This window comes from Bactrocera latifrons, unplaced genomic scaffold, assembly GCF_001853355.1.
Source record: "Bactrocera latifrons isolate USDA-ARS-PBARC rearing strain unplaced genomic scaffold, ASM185335v1 scaffold_178, whole genome shotgun sequence".
Classification (NCBI taxonomy): Eukaryota; Metazoa; Arthropoda; class Insecta; order Diptera; family Tephritidae; genus Bactrocera; species Bactrocera latifrons.
In genome coordinates, this window is record NW_017535274.1 from 227,975 (window position 1) to 246,379 (window position 18,405).

The 18,405-nt window shown below is 37.3% G+C and overlaps 1 protein-coding gene across 1 annotated transcript in view; it reads left to right on the plus strand.

Moving 5' to 3' along the window:
• LOC108967119 (protein still life, isoforms C/SIF type 2) overlaps nt 1–18,405 on the plus strand; it is a gene marked incomplete at its 3' end in the record, with an annotated part of 282,692 nt that overhangs the window by 60,129 nt on the left and 204,158 nt on the right. The window contains 2 exon segments of the mRNA XM_018930366.1: nt 13,893–14,038; nt 15,073–15,352. Of these exon segments, the coding sequence (XP_018785911.1) occupies nt 13,893–14,038; nt 15,073–15,352 (426 nt within the window).

An 18,405-nucleotide genomic window follows, 5' to 3' on the forward strand; every position in this document is an offset into this window, starting at 1 on the left:
TTTTATTTTTTTTTTGCCTTTGTTACCATTCTCGCTGCTCAAGTTGAAAAGACCCGACACTCAGCGTCGAGTTAGATAAGCAGTTATGTTTAGTAGGTGACTGGAGGAGCAGCTTACTTGAAAAAAGGCTGCTGAAGTAATGTTAAAGCTTGAGAAAAAACGTTGCAGTTTTTCGTACCCTCAACATGTTCTGTTCAATTAAAAATAAAACCCAGAAGAAAACGTCGAAGATTCTACAAAGTATGTACATACGAGTATCTAAATGATTAGTTTGACGAAACTGTTAATTTGTCGGAATTGTCRATATCGCACCATTAAAGTATATAACTGACATATTAATTGGTCGAAATTGTTTGAAACGTAATCCATGTTCAGCGCACATTGAAGAAAAWATAGCAGCCRTAGCTGAGACTGTACACGAAGATCATGTCCAGTCGGTTCGTAACTTCGAAGTTCAAAATCATACCCGTGAAGAATACTAAAGCTTCGTTCCAACCGAATTCAACKGGTTTTCTTTTTTTMTTTRCYAAAATTTAKATGGAMATTTYTCTTRCATAAACTTTTCTATAATACTCTAACAAATGATCACGGATCATCTMCGCTTGAATTACACGCTCACTCACATATCACTGTGGTTGTCAAATATAATTGTTTTTATTGGCAGTGAAAGCCGACAACAACAAATAAAAAATCATTCTTAGTCAGCACATGACATTTAACATAATTTAACACGTTTAAATTCCATCGAGTACAAAACAACCGCATGTGAATAATTGAACTGACAGACAGACAATCATGATGTAAATAAAGACATGCATGGTACACTTACATACACATATATGTATAATGTACCAGCACAGCAACAAAGAAGCAGCATGCTTCGTCATTGTAGGACAAATGTGAAATGAAAGGACATTGCTGATAATTGATTTTTCAGAGAAGTCAAGCATGTTATAGGTTTGTCRCAAATCGTGATTGCCAAGTGAAATGCCGAGCGGCATACACACATAAATACTCGCACATGTATGTATTAGTACATATGTGAYTGTATGTTTCTACAAGCTGGTACAAAGCAGAATTTCTCGAAAGCTTTTCAAAGACATATCAAAGCTCAATTGGAACTACAATTGTAGTGAATTTATAAATTTGTGGTCAGTGCGGATCCACACATACAACCATGTATGGGATAAAGGAAATGAATGCATAACTGTAGTTCATGTCAATGTCTGCACAATTATGTCGTATTAACTTCCTTTGTAGCCTGTATCACAGGCACAGGAGCTGGCGAGCTACCAAGTTCAAGTAAATGAATTTGACATTTTTTTTTTGTTGTTAAAAAAATTTTTGTTTAGATTAAAACCTACATAAAATAAAAAAAATTGTATTAGTTATAAATATTTACTTTTTATTATTTTTAAATGTCGTATATTCACTTCAATAATAACTATTATTATTTTTTTTTTTTTTTAATATGGACTCTCGAATTGAAGTTTATATCATTGATAACCTCTTTGAACGAAATTTCAACAAAAATTTACCATTAATTTTTTTTTTTTTGAATTTCATGTCTTCCAGAATGTTATCTTATGTGTATCTTAACTAAACTTTTTTCCGATTATTATTTGCACAAAAATTAATCTTGAGTAAACATTTTATTGTCTCTCTATCTCTCTATACTTTAATCTCGACATTGTGAGATTACGTTATGGTATATACCAGACCGTAAGGTCAGTAGTTCTATTTATTTTGACATTCTGAGAATATATTTGTCAGCAGTAGCAGATTGTGAGGTCGGTAGGTCCGCGGAGGCCACATTACTTGAATTATTTTTGAATGAATGCTATTTTATAAGCAATAACTACGCCGAAACCCCTCCGTTTAACAACACAGTATTGCTCTTTTACTTGGTTTAGTCGGGGAATCAGAAACTCCACGCTAGATGCCTGGTACAGATGTTATAATCATTTGTAAGTTTTCTCCGAGGTTCGGTCTAAAATTTGTCTTATGTCTAAGATCTTTTTTCTTATTTTTTTCTTTTTCATTAAACTAAATCTCCGGAAACCAAAGAGGAAGAATGTAGAAAGTCAATTTCATATCGTGTATGAGTTCAGCTTCTGTTGTTTATAAGAGCGTTGTCGAACAATGCAGTTTATCGGTAGTTGTTGCTGTTGTTGTTGTTGTTATTGTTGTTGTGACGGCAGAATTATGCCGAGTTGACAGTCCTTGGCCGTTCGGGTTTTCGTAGACCCGACTGTCGTGGGAACGGGTTTATCGGTAGTAGAATCATATGATAGCCAATCTACTGTACAGCGCCCACCGAACTTATATTTCGAACAAAGTATTAAAAATACGATCCTTATTATTGGCTGGGCCTAGTTGAGCGGCCAAGTCTATTAGTACCTTAACCGGCAAGGTTTTGCAATACATTTATAAAACTAACCTTACTCGATCGAAGTTGAATATACCATCTCATCAAGTTTGATCCGGATTTCAATATAAATCTCTTTTATTAACTTCGAAAGAGACTCCTTTTGAGCCAGTACTAGCATACCAACAATTAGTTCACTGTTCCAAACACTTTTTATAAGCCGCGGCTAGGAAGGCCTACAGTCAGCGACTTCAGCAAATGACTTTTAGTGGCTCAGTTTTTTTTTTCAGTTTCGAACACAGTAAAAAGTCTTACCGAGCCATATATTTCGAATRCGATAACTGGGCGATTCTTGTGCACTAATCCGCTCATTTAGGAATTGCTTTTTGTAGATTTCTCAAAGCAACCCAGTAATATTCCATATTGACAGATTGATAGTTAGACCCTGTGAAAAGAATTCGTAGTGATTATGATGACACCGCCTTTGCTTTCATCGACTTTGACGTGGTTTTGGCGGTTTCTCAAAGAATACAAAAGAACAAAAACAGATAAACGCAAATTTCAGTTGAGCCAAAGCCTTCACAAACACWAAAGATTCCTTAAGGAGCTCAATTTTGACCGCTCAGTTTATATGACAGCTGTATGCTGACCTCTCCAAGCCGTTCGATAACAAACGAGGTTTCAGACAAGGTGGCTACACTGGCTAGGGCATGTCGTCCGAATGTATGAAAGCACTACAGCTCCCAAAGTATTCGACACCCGCCGAGGGAAGCAGAGATATTCACTCTGTTGGAAAACCTAGGTAGAGAAGAATCTGGCTACACTTGAAGTCTCCAATCGGCTCCACACAGCGAAAAGCAAAAACGACTCGCGCGCTGTTGTAAACTCGGCTATAACCACGAAAGCAGTGTCTACGCCAATAAAGAAGAAGATAGACATATTTCAATATCTTGCCAATAATTTTCCCAAAAATATGCTTCCTCCTTACCAAATGGCAGCCTCTACACCTTTTGCTTGCTGGGTTACGACAGCAGCACTGTAGAAATTTCATTTTGCACTCATTACCGGCGATGTCTGGGGCAACCGCCGACCAGCGAGCCATGCAAATGTCGGTGCGACCAACTGGTCTCGCCAAATAACTATCTGCTGCTATATGTTCTCTATGTATGTGTATGTGCGTGTGTCCGTCTGTCGTTGCTCAAACAATTTCTCTGCTCGACTGAATGTTGCTATTATCTCGATGTCTGTCCAACTGTCTATATGGTTGCCAGCGCTGTCCATTTCGTTGATTTCTAAGCAAACTTTGTGTCTCCTCGTTTGCATGGCTATATATGTATATATATATATATGTGTGTGTGTGACTTTGGATTATCGCTCATTCCCACGGGTATTCGGCGTTGGGCGCCAGAACTCGCCTGATGTCCTAATAACGTTTTGTTGCGCATTGTTATTAAAAATTCGACGCTAGAAATTTATGGGGCAATGCTCCTCCGCCATTGTATGATTGAGTTTGTGTGAGTTTGTGTGTGTGTGTGTGTGCGACGGCGTTTGCTGCAAATGTATGCGCTCGCGGCTTCTCTTTATCGAAGCGCTGTGCAAATTTGTATTCAATTTCAATTTGTGTAGTCCTGATGCTGGTGATTGACTTTAAATAGATTGGTGTTGGCGTGAATCGAAATGGAAATGATGKATAAAGTAGAAAGGCAAATAATATATGGTGTCGGCAAAAATAATAATAATTTCATGAAATAATTGATGATACAGTCGGTTTCAATTTTAGTCTTTTCTCCCTTTTCGTCCGACCCTACTAGATAACGAGTCACTATGGATTCTATCAGGTGGACCCCCGAACCATCCATTTGAAACTCATGGTCTCCTTTGCGACTTTGAGAGCAGCAAAAAACTCTTCGTTTAGGAGAATCAGCGTTTGCTGATCTGGTCTCCTCCAGCCTGATAATCCTCCTGCTTTGGGTGGGTAAAAAACTATTGTTATACTGGATAAAACTTGCAGAGARCAAGCCCTTTCAAAAATGGCGRAAATCGGAGCACACATTTTCAAGCCCCCGAAACGGAATATGTGCATTTCTGATGTCTGACTTTACACAGAAAATTATCGATTTTAAACAAGTAGCAGATCTTCTAAACAAGAGTGCGGCCTCTGTGGACTCCGGAATATATGACACCGGCTTTTATAGTTAAATACTTTTAGAGTATAAAATATTCGGTTACTAAGTAACTTCTTACGAAGGTTAGGTTGAGTTGCAAAATATCCTGCTGGATATCAGCTATTGAAAAAGAGCCCTGAATCTGTCATAAATTTGATTAGGAGCTTCATTTCTATGAAGTTTCGCTATTTTACTTGGATGTCCAAAACGTTGAGATCCGATGTGTTTTAGTCTTGATAAAGGCRGGACATTCGACAAGGAAGTTTTGAAATCTCTATCTCACCTTAYTTTCAATCAGCTAATGCCACTGGCATCCAGTGAAATGTTCAATCTAATTGCATGAATCTCGGCTACTACCACAACAATTGAAATTTGGACTTTGCTGGAAGCAAATAGTTCACTAGACCTCTTAAGATTTACCGGCGGCCAGAAGCATATTGCGATTGCACAGCTACTAGTAATTGCTCAACGTTTACTGACTTGGTCTAAGGAACAAGGAGCCATCGAACCTATCACTCGTTCCCATTCCACAGTTATTAAGACTGAGCCAAGCAAACTCATCAGCTATACAGTTTCCTGCAAAGGGACTAAAGCTTAGTCCAATAAGGTAGTACCACGATGTTAAAGATAAGGAGACATCCCTTCACTAGTTTTGATCGCACACTCAGCGAACTCAAGGCTATTATCTCTGCCCAACCGGTGCGTATTGTCACTACACAAAATTGAAGATCTTCTGCTACCTCTATGGCAACTACTTCCGGTTGGAAGACACTGCGTTTAACAGGAACCCAAAAATTGGCGCTGAAAGATAGTTTGCRACAGTGGTCTCCTCCATCAACCTTTCGCACAAGCTTTGATTCATCTGTACTAAAGCTCAACGCCAGTAAGTTCTTTTTTCCCATGGCTTCTTCGTAGAAATGCGAGCAGAGAAACTGCATACATCTAGTGCTGGGGTCTTTGTTTTGCTAATTTAAGTACTTTGGAGGGAAATCAAAGTTTGCGAGGAGCCTAAAACTAATCGAGTTATATATAGGGTTATTCCATATGTACAATGGATAGGGATAAAGAGACGAGTTGAAATCCGGGTGACTGTGCAAGCTGTAACTTGAGCAAAAATTAAAATAATTTGATGAAACTTCGAACACATATCCTTTCCTTATATGCTTTAAGATATAATTAGGTTTTTTTTACTGAACTGTAACTTTACCTTAAACTCACAAAACGTACAATACTAACGTAAGCTGGCAAAACTTTAAACTAAAGCATCAATTAAATACCAATTACAACAAAGCTCATTTAACAAATACATAGAAACTTAGAAAAATGCAAAAAATGTGACTTCCATAAAGATTTCAAGAAAAAAGCACGTCTCTTGCGAAAACGGGGGTTAGTAAGCAYCACCTTGCCACACATMCAGAATTATGCAAATTGTTTGCATTTATTATTCCACATCCCTTCTTTCTTTCCACTCTGCCACCGAAGTGTATTCGCTTTCCCTTTATACACATATACCATCGGAAGCACCAACGAAAACAATGCGAGCGTCAGACAGTTTACAACACGAGTGGTTGCGAAGAAAACACCGAACAAAGTAGAATGCAAAACCCTATTTTCCCAACACACAACAACTACAGTAGCAACAGCACAGCCTCGTGATGGTATGAAAAATGCAAAATGTCATCGCCATTGTCGCGAAGTGCTGACCTCGGGGACAGCGCGGTCTTAACCGCTTGCTCAGGCAGCGTGGAAATTTTTGGTCAAATTATTTCACYAAAGCAGGCTCCAGCTCGGCTATTAAGTGGTGGAAAATGTGTATGCGGTACATGCGCGCGGCGAGAAGTCATAAAAAAGTGTTAAAATTAATTCTGCTTTGTTAACGAAATGGAGGGGCAAGTACAATATTTGTTTAAAAAAATATGGCTTTGCCAACTTTTATAGGCGAAAAAAGTTTCGTCAAAGTTTTCGCATAGTTTGCATGAGAAAAGTTTGAGCGGCCGCAACGGCGCAACAGCCGGTAGCATTGGCAACCGAAACAGCTTTGAAAAATAATACACACTGAGCAGTTGCGAATTTAAAATTTATGGAAGATTGTAGCGTTTACAGTTACATGTGCTTCTGGGTTGTAATTAAATGYAAGAAAGCATTGTTTACTTTAGTTTTTATAGACGAAAGTTTTACTACAGCGACAAAAAATATCATGGAAGGTCTTCCCAACAATCGTTACCAGAAATTTCATTCTCCAAACAAAGTTGATGGAACCTCTTTTTTTTCTTTTTTTTTTTTAAATAACTTCACTTAACGTAAAAATTGCCAAATGCACTTTATGTAATTCAGAAAGACAAGCGTGTACTACGAACACTAATGATTATTTTAAAAGTTTTACTATTTTTTGGATTGTCGGGATTGTCGAGCAATTCCGGTTAAATAAGAGTTTAGACTACTGTAATATCCAGAACATAGTTGCGCCAGGGATCCTCTACATTCTCAAGACATTCTCGTCTGCTATAGGTGATTGTCTAACTCAAAATACGCTACTCATTGAGAGGTAGTCGGTGAAGATGCAAATGGTTCCACTGTGAATGCCGGTCGATACGTTAGTTGCGTCCAAAATGTGTTCGTCGTAATCAGGGAAAGTCCTTCAGATACTCCTGGGAAGCTGCTCAGCTTCAAGCAATCCTTTGTCTGCTGAAGTGCATGCAATCCTCACTACGTAGGTGGTCAGGAGACTTTGAGAGGTATTCAATAATGCGGAAAGCAGTGTTCAAACATTTCTGCAGCTTCTTCATGTCGGACCGGACTGCTTCGTATATTGCTACCACGATTACTTTGACCTTTCCCACGGGTGCTGGCGGCTATCGACTTAAGGGTTTGATTGCGGCTCTGTACCTTGCCATTACCCATGATCGTATGCGAAGTGAAGGAGCACAGGTTGCCAAGTGTAATGCCTTAAATCTTAGGTTTGTGTACAATCGTAATTTTAATGATATTAAAATTCAATCTGTATTCTTTTCTCCAATTAGTGAATGTGGTCGCTCGTTTGAGCGTGAGAAAGCTTTACGCTCCTTGCAGAGAAAAAGCGAGAAAGATTGGTGAGTTAATTGTTTGGTTTTGAAAATTTATCGTCAATACCATTGCCTGACGTCAATATCTTACAATTATCTGCGTATATGTTGAAGGAAACTTTCTCCGGTGGTTGTCGAAGTTTCAAAATATGTTTTATACTTCTTAATATGAACTTAAATGTTTGTTACTTTATAAAAAGCACTACCGCGATGGGATTTAGTTCAAATATGCGCCATTTTGTTCGATAGTCTGTTTTCATCTAGACGGCAACTTCATAATATCCTCCACGTAGAAGCCATCCTCCTTATTTGCGATGAACTCGGACAGCCACTTTTCACAAGCCTCTTTTGAGTTCAACTTTACACCAACAAGGGCGTTCACSATGGACAGGAACAGATGATAATCASTTGGCGCTATATCCGGGCTATATGGTGGATGCATCCCATCCAAGCTTCCGTGGCTCCTAACGAGTCATCAACGAAATGTGTAGTCTGGCGTTGTCCTGGTGTAACACTACATYCTTACTGTTTCCCAGTTCTGCACGCTTCTGGTTGATCGCCTGCTTCAAGCGGTCCAGTTGTTCGCAGTAGATGGTAGAATTAAGCGTTTGGCCACATGGGAGCAACTCATAATAGATGATTACCTTCCAATCCCACCAAACACGCAGCAAATCCTTCCTGGCCGTTAATCCCGGCTTAGCCACTATTTGGGACAATACCGGTCTTCGACCACTACCGTTTTCCCTTGACTTTATCGTATGTCATCCATTTATCGCCGCTAAGCACCGTTCTCTTCAAAAACGGTTTGAGTTTGTTCCGTTTCAGCAGCGTATCGCAGGCATTGATTGGGCCCAGAAAACTGTTTGAGTCAAATCATTGGTCACCCAAACATCGAGGTATTTTGTGTACCCAGTCCGCTGCAGATAGTTTAAAATGGTTTGATGACTAACTGTCATCTTCTGGGCGATGTCACGAGATGGCACATGCCGGTCTAACTCGATATTTGAATTTCGGCGTTAATGAACTCCATGTTTACACGTTCATAATTGTTGAATGTAAAATCTAACTAAACGACGCTTTGTTTTGTAGGTTATGTCAAGACCTTTTAAAGGTATACTATATAGTATTGCCAGATACGGGCTCTGTAGCGCTCTATAGATAGCCGTGAAATTCAAAAAGCAAAAAGCCGGAATKGAGATATTTGACAACCAAATATAKTTAGAAAAGACGCTTTRCAGTYCTATCGTAGTMAAARCCGTATWGCTTATTAAGCACAGCCAAATATTTCTTTGACCTCCGCTTATGTAACTGCTCGCCAAAATRTTTTTGTTTGCTGAAAATTCGCTAAATTTTAAATCAACTCTGTAATAATATTTGCTYTGCTTTAGGTTTTATGTTTTTGTTTTTATTTTTTTTGCTTTACTTTTTTGCTTTTTTACTTTGGAACTCATTACGAGACTTCAAAACGCTCATAGAAGTGCGATCGCATTTCCAGGTACTACACGTACTACCTTTCCACGCCACCAATAGCCAAAACTTTGCCATAACATAAGCCTAACTCAAAGGCTTTATAGTTGTTTTTGTTATTGTTGTTGTTCTTATRTAATAGTTATGTGCCAGCGCAAGTAGCTTGGCATAGGAAGCGCTGGTGGTAAAAACGCTGACTGACAGCAGMGGCAAGGTAGGGGCAAGCGAGGTTGGCGTTGGTAGTAAACTAGCGGAAACGGAAGTTGGAGCACATGAAAAGGATTTCTGCTCGTTACTCGAATTCACAACGAAATCAGTAACTGGAGCTGGAAAACCAGCGGGAGTGAAGGATGGGGGSATGGAGGTGRAGTGAATATATAAAGGTARATGTCAGGTGTATTATATSTGGGTGTGTGTGTGCTTGTGATGGCCGTTAACTGCCTGCCTGCCAACCCGACTCTCTCTCTCTCTGTGTCTCCTTCCATAGCTGTTTGTCAGCTGCCGCTGTTTGCTGCGTCGCTGCACGCGCACACTATTTTCGTAACAATTGCAATTACACCGGTAACAATGACATTTGCGCAAAGTTGATGACTTGAGAGAAATTGCAAAAGGGTGCGGAAGCACCGCGCGCGCCGAGCGCTGTCTTACAGACAAGTTATAAGGAATAAAAGCATATAAAATGGCGACTTCACGCACAGCAATTCTGTTGAAAGGTTTGCTGAAGTCAGCTCTCAGCACAAAGGAGCCCTGCCAACAACAGCAACAACAACAACAACAACCGCTTGGCGGCATGATGACAACAGACACTCCAGGAGTGCTGAGGTGAGTGGGAGTACGCGTAAGGCAGCTGTTGGATTGCGAAAGAGGGAGGGTGGCTGATGCAAACGCGCACCTGATTATGAAAAGTTAAATGCAATCAACTCGTCGCAACTCAGCTCAAACTGAACTTGACTCTTGTTGGCAGTCGGCTCAGCATTRATGGGCGCAGCCAGCGAGCTAAAGTTCGAAAATGGCTATAAAGTTAAATTAAATTTGATTTGCCATGAGCAGCGCGCAAACTTTGACACTCTGCTTTACGGCCAGTGCAAATTCGAAAATTTGAATGCGTCTATTTTTATTTTGTAGAAAGTGGACGGGGTGCATGTGCTATTTGCAAGCGATATGTTTTATGAGCAATTCGCTGTGTTCCTTCGTTTTAAATTGCCAGACATAACGCTGTGAAAACAAGTGGCGTCAAAATCAGACAGCGAACAAGTCAAATTAAACTGTATAAGTCAGCGAGTGAAGCATACCTTTAGGAGCGGAGAAAACATTTTTATTCTTTAGATGGTTGAGATGATTTTCTGGTGCTTGAGAAGTATTGCGTTGTTACCTTTAACTTTATATATTGACGCAGTTGTAAGGCATGTGAGCGTAATACTCCTTAGACCGTCCCAACTTTCGAACGCATTATTAAGGTGCACAAACTCTTGCAAACCTAAATTTCAGTCCGATAATTTAATAACTGTAGGTACCAACTACTAAAAATTAAAACCGTTATATGGGAGATTGGCGTAAATTTCATCCGAGCGTGGCCATTTTTGGACACGATGATGTTATGGTAAAAATACTCGAGGGATTTAAATTTCAAAAGATTTSAAAATATTAGTCAATAGACTCACGTGGTTCTAAAAACTAACTTAAAATATATGGCTAGTAGATCTTCAACACTTTACATAAATATTAGAAAATCGCAAATCGAACGTTCAAACTGCCATAAAAAATCATACAACAGCCAAGTAACCTACTTGTATTTTGGCAGCTGGGCGTAACTCTCAGCAGACCACACCCATTTTTGGCCACATTACTAGGGTACGTAAAAAAAGTTGTATCACCTGATTTCGGACTAATATCTWARAATTTGTGAGTGCCAGYATTCAAAAATTAAAACCGTTWTATGGAAAGTAGGCGTAAAAATCTTTCGATCATGCCCATGTTTGAACACGATAATATTAGGATAAAAATACTCGAGGGATTCAAATTTCAACTCAATAGCTTAATATTTCGGTATAATTGGTTAAAATTTCAAAAAAGAAAATCAATGCCGATATGAATAGTCAGTCTGCAGCAGGTGAAATCAATTTCCAGAAACCGCGACGCAATTGTCTAAGCAAGACAATATTTGTTGGTACAAGCTCCTTAAAATAGTTCCTTCTTGTTCTAATACCTGTTCAATCAACAATGTGTTGAAAAAATCATACCTGCAAAGAAATAATCTATTACATAATAGTTTTGTGTAATTTACCCAATCCTTTCAGCGCAATTTTCATTCGAACTTTTACACTTAATTCCAAAAGCAAATAAAAACAAAAATAACAAAAAAMTTAAGGTTAACATTAAAAAGGTCTACTTTATTTGCAGCTCAATGCTCAATTGTCCTAAGCTAGAAAAAGTCATAAAAAATTCACACACAAAGAAAATCCACTTGAAAACGAGACGAAAGTTGCAGTTGATGAAATACGAATGAGTAGCTGGTGATGTAAACTTTTTATTAGCAAAAAATACACAAAAGAAAAATAATAAAAAAAACAGCAAGTCAGCATTACAAAGTGAGTTTTTTCACTCTTTCTAAATACTCACACACCCGCCTGCAAGCTCAAAAGCGACTTCATACACGCGATTTTTCTACACCACGATTCACATGCGTGCCCTATGGCGTATACGTAACCATACTGAGCAGCTGGTTGAGTGGGCGTAAAGCCTTTGCAAGCACATATCCGACTGCATAAGCTAATGAAAATTTCGATATGTTATACCATCAACGCGTTGAAAATCAACCCATAGCGCTTTTTGTTGTTATTGCAGCTCAACTAATTTCACCTCATGTTGCATTCGTCGTCTGCTCGCCATGATCGCCATAGCACTATGCAGCATAATTAAATTCAATTTATCACCCATCTGTTTTATAATTAGTGAATTTTACTGCGCAACCACAAGCATCAATAAATGTCACTGACGTTTTGTTGGTCTGCTATTTCTCGTTTTTATTGCATACTCATTTGGTTATGTAAATAAACTGCTGCTGAAAATGGCATGCGAGAGTATTTAATGAAATTACAGTTTTAATGTGGCTTTATTCACATTTATTGAATTAATTAATATTTCTAAAACTAATAACTTGTCTGTTTATGATTTTTTATTAAATTAATTTCAATATAATTGAATTTAAATGTATGCTGCTGTGTGTACATTTGGAAGTCAGAAAAACACTTGTTTGGGAATTTTTTCTCAAAAGACATCTAGTTGAATAAATTAATAAAAAATAATGTAAATTTACAAAATTTTATGAACTTTAAGAATCGGTGAACTATTTTGAAACATTTTTGACATCCTTGAGCGCGTATCCGATCTCTACAAGAAACTTCAAAAAATTATTGTCTAAGGGCGCAGAAGATTTTTACTAAAAATTATATAAAACAATACAAAAAAAATTCTTATTACTGTGATGAATGCCTAGTCGGATTTTTGACACAATGAGCTATTAATTAAGACTATAATTTTCTACAATAGGAGATTTGTTGAGATTGAGTCCGTCTTGGTTTCGTGTAAAKAAGATTTTAGCTTTGTCAACTCGTTTTCCTTTTCGTTCCCGTAATTGTTCCTGTGACCGGTAACCGAAATCATGGAGTAGTGGAGTTGACCTGTTAGTGAACTGTAAGGTTTCCTGCAGTTATTGGCGATGCTGTACTCAAACTGTGGTATCGACAAAGCCAGTTAGACGGACTGGCTATGAGTTTATATAGTTTTTTCAGCATCCTCCCATAGTTATTCAATCTAACTTCAGAGACTTTCTTTATATTTAGTACTTTCACATGGTAGATCCTGGCTAAATTTGGTAWACGGATAGTAATAGAGGTATTGCGTTTATTGAAGTATACCTAAAAATTCAGTTTGGTAAGTTTGATATTGATTTCAGCCCTTAAGTATTTTGCACAGAAATTTTTGTACTACTAAGTGAGGGAAGATTAAATTCATATATATTTGTTTTACTCATMAAAAGCATTAACTTTCGTAGAGCACTTTCCTTAATCTCACTGATTGTGGAAAGAACCATCCCTGGGACCATCAAAATTATATTTTCTGTATATACAATTGTTTTCCCTCCTCCCTCCATTGAAGTAGTCTTCCATTCAGCACCACCAACCATAAAAGCGAAGAAAAAACACATCCTTGAGAAGTCAGTTTCAGTTATTAAATAAATCTTTCGCCTCTTACTAAATATATCAAAAAAACAAAAAGGCGTGTGAGATTTGCAGTTCAATCGGTCCATCCGTTTTGGAGAAATTTTCCTTACCGACTTTGCTAATTTTGCAAATAGCTCTTTGACAAAAGGTGTTTGAAATTTTTGGGAGCTTAATACACCAAGTTACAATTTTCTTACAAATACCCACATATCCTCTAACTATAGTCAGGATATAGTTCAAATAGTTATCCTCTAACTATRGTTCATTATAGTTCACTTGATACAAAAATCGATTTTTTGAAATGACTAAGTCGATTAACCTCCTAATACAATGTAAAATATATTTATTTGAAGTAGGGCAAATCAAATTTTTTTTGTGTTGGCTTTATTTACAGAATAGAAATACAGAAGTGTCGAACAATACTTAATTGCCACCATGTTCGCATTTGGAATATCAAACCTAATTATAAGCCCTTCTAACATAGTCGTTCCATCAATGAAACTATTTTGAAGCATTACGAAAAGGAAAAAAWTTCTTATTTATTCGAAATTCCTTTATTACTGCTCAACATATCTATTAATTAATGTATATGCTTTTCATTTAACAGATATCTGATGATGATCGAATGAGCTTAACTACAGCCGTATCTGATGAAGATGATGGCGAAAGTGTCATGGCGTCACCATATAAAGCAAAGGCAACTGGAACTGCTGCTTCCTCATTCAACTGTACTGGCGCTGTACGCAAAGCCGGGTGAGTCCTATTCTTAATAAGATTAAAATATGGAAGAAACGCATTAAAAGAAAAGCTAAATAATCTCAATCTAATATGACAGTTAGAAGATTTATAAATATTTATTTCATTTAAAAAAGGAAAACTTGTCGTCTGTAACAAATTATTGTAATTATGGTAYGGGTCTCTGCTAAGCTGATTCCCAAACCAAAATTCATACAGCTGTCTGTTTAAGTGATGTCACATTTGTAGACTTTTACTTAGAAAAATTAATAAATACGATTCCTACAAAAATGCTCCCAKTAATGACATTATCAACYAATATAATTMTATTYAGCTTAAGGGGTTACATGGGTTTCCTCGGGAAAAAAACAGTTTTTTTTTTCAACAATGTTTTTTCTCAAACAAAAAATTAAGTATTGTTTTAGATTTTTTTCTGTTTCAAACACACACTATTATAAAGAAATTCTGGAAATTTGGAAAAAATATTTTAAAGTCGGCCCTTGCGACGCCATTCCCGGTGACCCCTCGGAAAAAAGATGCGTCCGCTTTGCCAGAATAACCCCTAATAGGATCATCTAAAGTGAAAAATACGTGTTTTAGTTAAAACCTTAACTTAGAACTTGGACGAAGCTGAAATTAGCTTAATATAGTTCTAATCGGAAAAAATTCTTCGTCCAAGTCTTTAAGAAATGTACCTCAAAGACCTGTATGAAATTGCATAAAGATCAGTTAAGTAGTTCTTGGGAAATTTTTCCACTTATAAAACACGAAACTGTGTGTGAAAAAGCGTACTTAACCTAGCTAGCCTCAAGGRCATAAGTTCTCAAGGCTGTATCTCTTACTGGTATTAATTTACTACAATATTCTGGAGGTGCTGTAGAATTTAATAAGACAATAAAAGAATCCTTTTTTGAACTCTGCAAACCCATGTAACCCCTTAAAGAAAATATTTTGCTTGCGCCTGAATGTATACTAGACAATTTTACAATAATTTCAATTATAATATCCACATTTAGTTAAGTCTCTAAATGTAAATTTTATATAAATTTCAGTTTCTTATCGGTGAAAAAATGGCTACTCCGCAAAAAGCATCAAATCGAATTGGCACGCAAACGAGGCTGGAAAGGCTATTGGGTTTGCCTCAAAGGCACCACACTACTCTTCTATCCGTGCGATTCACGCGAGGGTCGTAGCGTTGAAGCGGCACCAAAGCATTTAATTATTGTTGATGGTGCGATTATGCAACCAATACCGGAGCATCCCAAACGTGATTATATATTCTGTTTGAGTACAGCATTCGGTGATGCGTATCTCTTCCAGGCGCCATGTCAGGTGAGTGCATTAAAAGAGCGTGTATTCATGCATATACATACCTTGCTATGTGTATGTATGTATATATTTATATGTGTATACTTGTATATCAACGAGCATATTTGCTTGTATCCGTAGCGTAGCATACAAACCTACAACAGTGCAGAAGAAAACCCAATAAATAAGACAGGCGTCGAGTAGTATTATCCATTAGAGATATTGCTTTCACTATCAGTATCATCAATGGCTATGCTATCATCTAGCTCAATCAGTCACATACTCTTGCATCTATACATATTCCATTCCTTATTAAAGCTGTTTTTTTGAGAATATATAAAACTTAAAGTAAATGAAATCAAATATTGCAGCGCTAGATTGTGGTGTTAGGTAGATTACGCTGTAGTCTTGCTAAAAGAAAATACATCAAATTTTCTTTTACTGAAGTAATTGATGCGGTATATTTCACAAACTCGTTTAGAAATATTTCGGCTTCTTTATTCCCTTTTATACTTGTGCGAAATTTTAGTTGTTTAAGTCATGCTATTCTATTGTTATCCACTCATGCAGAAAAATTCTAAATAAAAMATAATGAATAAAGGAAAGCAGAAGGGTTGCCTACCTTTAGGATCAATACGTCAGTGGAATCATATTTTAGCAAAGTCGCACACCACATATTCYTAATTTATTGGCGACAAACTGAAGTTTGTCTAAAACAATGCTGTATTATGTGATTATTTAACAAAATTATGGAGACCAGATACTTCTCCATGGTATTTTCATTCAGTATATATTTTCATTTATAACCCTTTTCGARATATTCCCAAAAATATTTTTCCAGTGGCCTAAAACCGTTCCTTTAAACGTCCATCAGCCAAAGATCTATATATTTCGTGAAGATTTTTCGTGTATGTTCRCGAAGCAGTAGATTATGGCTTACTTCGAGCTATTTCTCTTCTTCTACTACAAATGATTTTTAAAACATTTCTGACACACAAAAAAGCTAAACCACAGAAAAACACGGGTGGAGGACGGCTAGAGAAAAACACGGGTAAACGGAAATCTCTTTGTGCAGACTCCTCACTATTTTCATTGTAAACATGCATTGAAACTTTTTGAAAACTTGATTGATCTATCATGCTCTCCAAAGAGACATCCTAGATCAAGCTAAATTGGTTCATTTGCAAGAAAAAAAAAAACACATCAATATGAAGAATTTATTGTAACATTTTGGATTCCCTAAATCCCACAGCTAATCTTCAGAAGGACCAACAAAACTCGATAAAACAAAAAATATATTCCAAAAGAATACACGAAAGATTAAGGAACCTCGATATCAATCGCATGAAGTTATATTTTGATGAGACTCAGTGCCATTTGTGTGGTGTTAGGCCACAGAAAAACCGAATGTAACTGTCKCCCTGATGAGTTAGCAAGGAAAGACACCCTCGGCCCGCTATCATTACCATAGAATACTTGCAGAAACAGATCAGTGCTCCACTCGCCTCGTATGTTCTACACTGCTGAATATCTGGGCTTAGCGGGAGCACAGCGAGCACTGCGATACCATCAGTTCATGYGCTATCTCAGGATCATCTTGGTCCAAGTGTGATCGTAAAATACGCCAAGTCCKTCCATACSTCGKTGCGAGKTGCGCCGAATCGACTCTTCACGGACTCTTTGCAGAATGTGAATTTTCGTAATAAAATTGAACGAATTTAAAATATTTTGTAGGCGTAAGTCTTTCCGTGAAGAAATGCCAAACAATACTAAAGAAAATAATATGACAGMTTGACACAACTCATGCGTTATCTGTCAAAAAAAGCAAAAAAAAAAAACTACTTCTACTTGGAACACCCGYAATTCAGCAAGCCTCGGACTTCTCTTAGGTATACCACTCTGCTTTTCGCTGATTCGGTCGTATCTAAAATAAAAGTTATAATATAAGTTCACACAAACTTTATTCTCTGCCCAAATCTGTCTCACAAATTTATTAAAAAATTATTAAAAATTAAACACAAATTCTCAACAAGCATCGCAAGTGCACACTTTCAGAGCGCTCCATTCYCTATTCAGTTGCATATTGTTATTTAATATGGATATCTCTATTCTTTGCGCCAATATTTGACAGCATTTTAGTTTCGCAGTCACGAACGGCACGTACTTGCCTAACTGCCTTATGACCCTGCGAATAACTTCACCTACGAACGAGCGCAAAAGCAGCGACACATGCTTACGCACTCATTCACACAAAGCCATATGCARTGCGAGAAAACCGAAATCTCTACATGCCAGCAAAGTAGTGAAATCATCACATGACTTGAATGAAATTTCCATTAAAGATTTGCGCACAAATAAAAATGAAATGAAATCAAATATAAAAAAATTAAATAAAATAGAGAACAGAAAATAGAAAATAGTGAATAATATGTTAGCAGGCAAGAAGCAAGGAAGTTACAGAAGCCAAATCGAAAAATTCAAGCTAAATTTGAGCGCTTTCAGCGGCGTTTATGCGCCGAACATAGTCAAATCTGGTTCGTGCATTTTTCAGTATTTGCCAATATTTTCCATTTACAAACGAATAATACGTTTAAAGCTTACACAAATACACACGCAAATTCCCACACAAATACGCTTGAAACGCACACACATACATGGACTTGAGTAAACATAAACACGTCGGTATTTTGATATGCAATTCGCTCTCGGCTGCGCAGCTTAGAGGCGTAGGTGAGCTTTAATATGCACACATACACACACATGTATGCATATTTGCGCATGGATAGGTAAATTTATTTATTCACAAATTTATTTGATTTTCAGCCGAGGCAAGGCAATAAACATTTATTTTAATAGGATTTCTATACATTTATTCATTCATATGCAGAATAAAGCGTGAATTCATATGAAACTTTAAAGCAATGTTTGGACAAATAAAAATATTAGTTTGTAGCCTAATTTGAAACGTMAATTGCCCCAAGCGCCTTGCCTTGCAATGTACACAGTGCTGCCATGTTAAAAGGCTAAATATTTTTGTGTGACATTATTATTATTTTTTGTTGTTTTGCTTAATACTA